Source organism: Nematolebias whitei, chromosome 8 (genome assembly GCF_014905685.2).
Source record: "Nematolebias whitei isolate Nwh7 chromosome 8, NemWhi1, whole genome shotgun sequence".
Lineage (NCBI taxonomy): Eukaryota > Metazoa > Chordata > Actinopteri > Cyprinodontiformes > Rivulidae > Nematolebias > Nematolebias whitei.
Window position 1 is genome coordinate 32,722,916 of NC_056505.1, and position 1,624 is coordinate 32,724,539.

At 34.1% G+C, this 1,624-nt stretch overlaps 1 protein-coding gene across 1 annotated transcript in view; it reads left to right on the forward strand.

Annotated features, from left to right (window-relative positions):
• Positions 1-869, forward strand: part of LOC119414087 (potassium voltage-gated channel subfamily V member 2-like) — a 4,110-nt gene extending 3,241 nt beyond the window's left edge. The window contains exon 2 of the mRNA XM_037681210.1: positions 447-869. Within this exon, the coding sequence (XP_037537138.1) occupies positions 447-698 (252 nt within the window). The 3' untranslated portion in view covers positions 699-869. The remainder of the gene's footprint in view (positions 1-446) is intronic.
• Positions 870-1,624: the final 755 nt, after the last annotated feature.

Sequence of the window (1,624 nt, forward strand, 5' to 3'; positions counted from 1 at the left end):
ATATATAATTTTTTTAAAATTTTTTATGGAAGTCTCCCTGACAAGTTTCTGTTTAGTGTTTTGATTCATTTTTGATAAAAAACGTTATTTTAACAGAGGCATGTTGGCTTTTTTTAATCAAATGTAAGTCCAGAAAGACACAATCTGAATGAAGTAAAGACTTTATATAATATAAAAACATGTCTTCTAGTAAATGCATGAAAACGGATAGATAGATCTTTTCTGTCAACTGGAGTCACTTTGTTGAATTCTACAAGTTGATACTGTTTCACATCATTTAAACACAGGAGTGATCAGCAGCCCAATGAAGCTCATTCTTTATTTTTTATTTTTTACTAGACGTCACATTGAATGCAGTTTTGGTTCTAACCAGATAATGTGTATTTTCAGTGTTTCCTGTTTTTGGTTTCCTCTCCCATCAGCTCTGACTGATCTCTCTCCTGCAGGTGAGCATCTCCACTGTGGGCTATGGGGACGTGTACCCAGAGACCATACTGGGTCGAGTGTTCGCCTTCGTTTGCATCGCTTTTGGAATCATCCTTAATGGCCTGCCGATCTCCATCCTCTTCAACAAGTTCTCAGACTATTACTCCAAACTCAAGTCCAATCAGTACACCGCCTACCGGAAGAAACGAGGGAAGGTGAAGTTTGCAACGAGGACAGTGAAAAAGCTTGAACTGTGTCTTAGAAACCAATGATTTGTTTTTTAATGAGGATTTCATATGGTTTACTGTTAAACTATGCATGTAACTGGTATGAGAAGAGGTTTATTATATCAATGAGCTGCTTTTTCAGAGGAGATATGAGCTTGTAGCTGTCTGCAGCTTCTACAGGCCAGTTATTGTAATTAACAAAAGACAGAAATGAAGAGGACAAAAAGAGGAACAGTTAAGGTTGACTGGTTTCTTAGCACGTTGGATTTGCTACACAAAAAGCTAAATTTCTGTTATTTGTCAGTGAAAATAAAAAGCATCTGAACAATAACTCACATGCCACAAATTTAGAAAAAAGGATTCATTAGAAAAAGTCTTAACAAGTTCAAATCATGAGAGCCTGAAGAAACTATATTACACAGTGTTACAGAACAATGGATAAAAAGAAGCACAGGACGTTTTTATGTTAATACAGTTTAAGAAATCATCCTGGATTTAAACATTTCTCTCCATATACAGTAAGTATCACGTGTCATCACTCAAGCTGTAAAAGTTAATAAAGAAAGATATGTTTGTAATTTAAAACCTGGTGGAATTTTTGTGAACACTGATTTTCTTAAAAATCAAATATTTTTTAGTTTTTCCAAACTGAAACCCTGTGCTATATCAGCCTCTTACTGTTTAATGTTAGGACGTTAGATCCATCTGAGGTGATTTGAATCTTTGCTCACAGGAGATTTAAAAGGACAAAATGAAAAGTAGTGGTGCTAATTGTAGTTTCTGTGCTTTATGCAATATTTGCTGTGCATTCAGTCTATTTATTTGGTCTGAAGTAAATGTTCAGCTCTGAACGTACAGATCTCCAGATAGAACTGATAAACAAACATGTCACTCTGTAAAACTATTCTAATTTAATGAAATAATCTTAAAATAGCTAATTATTTTGATCCGATATATATATATATATATAT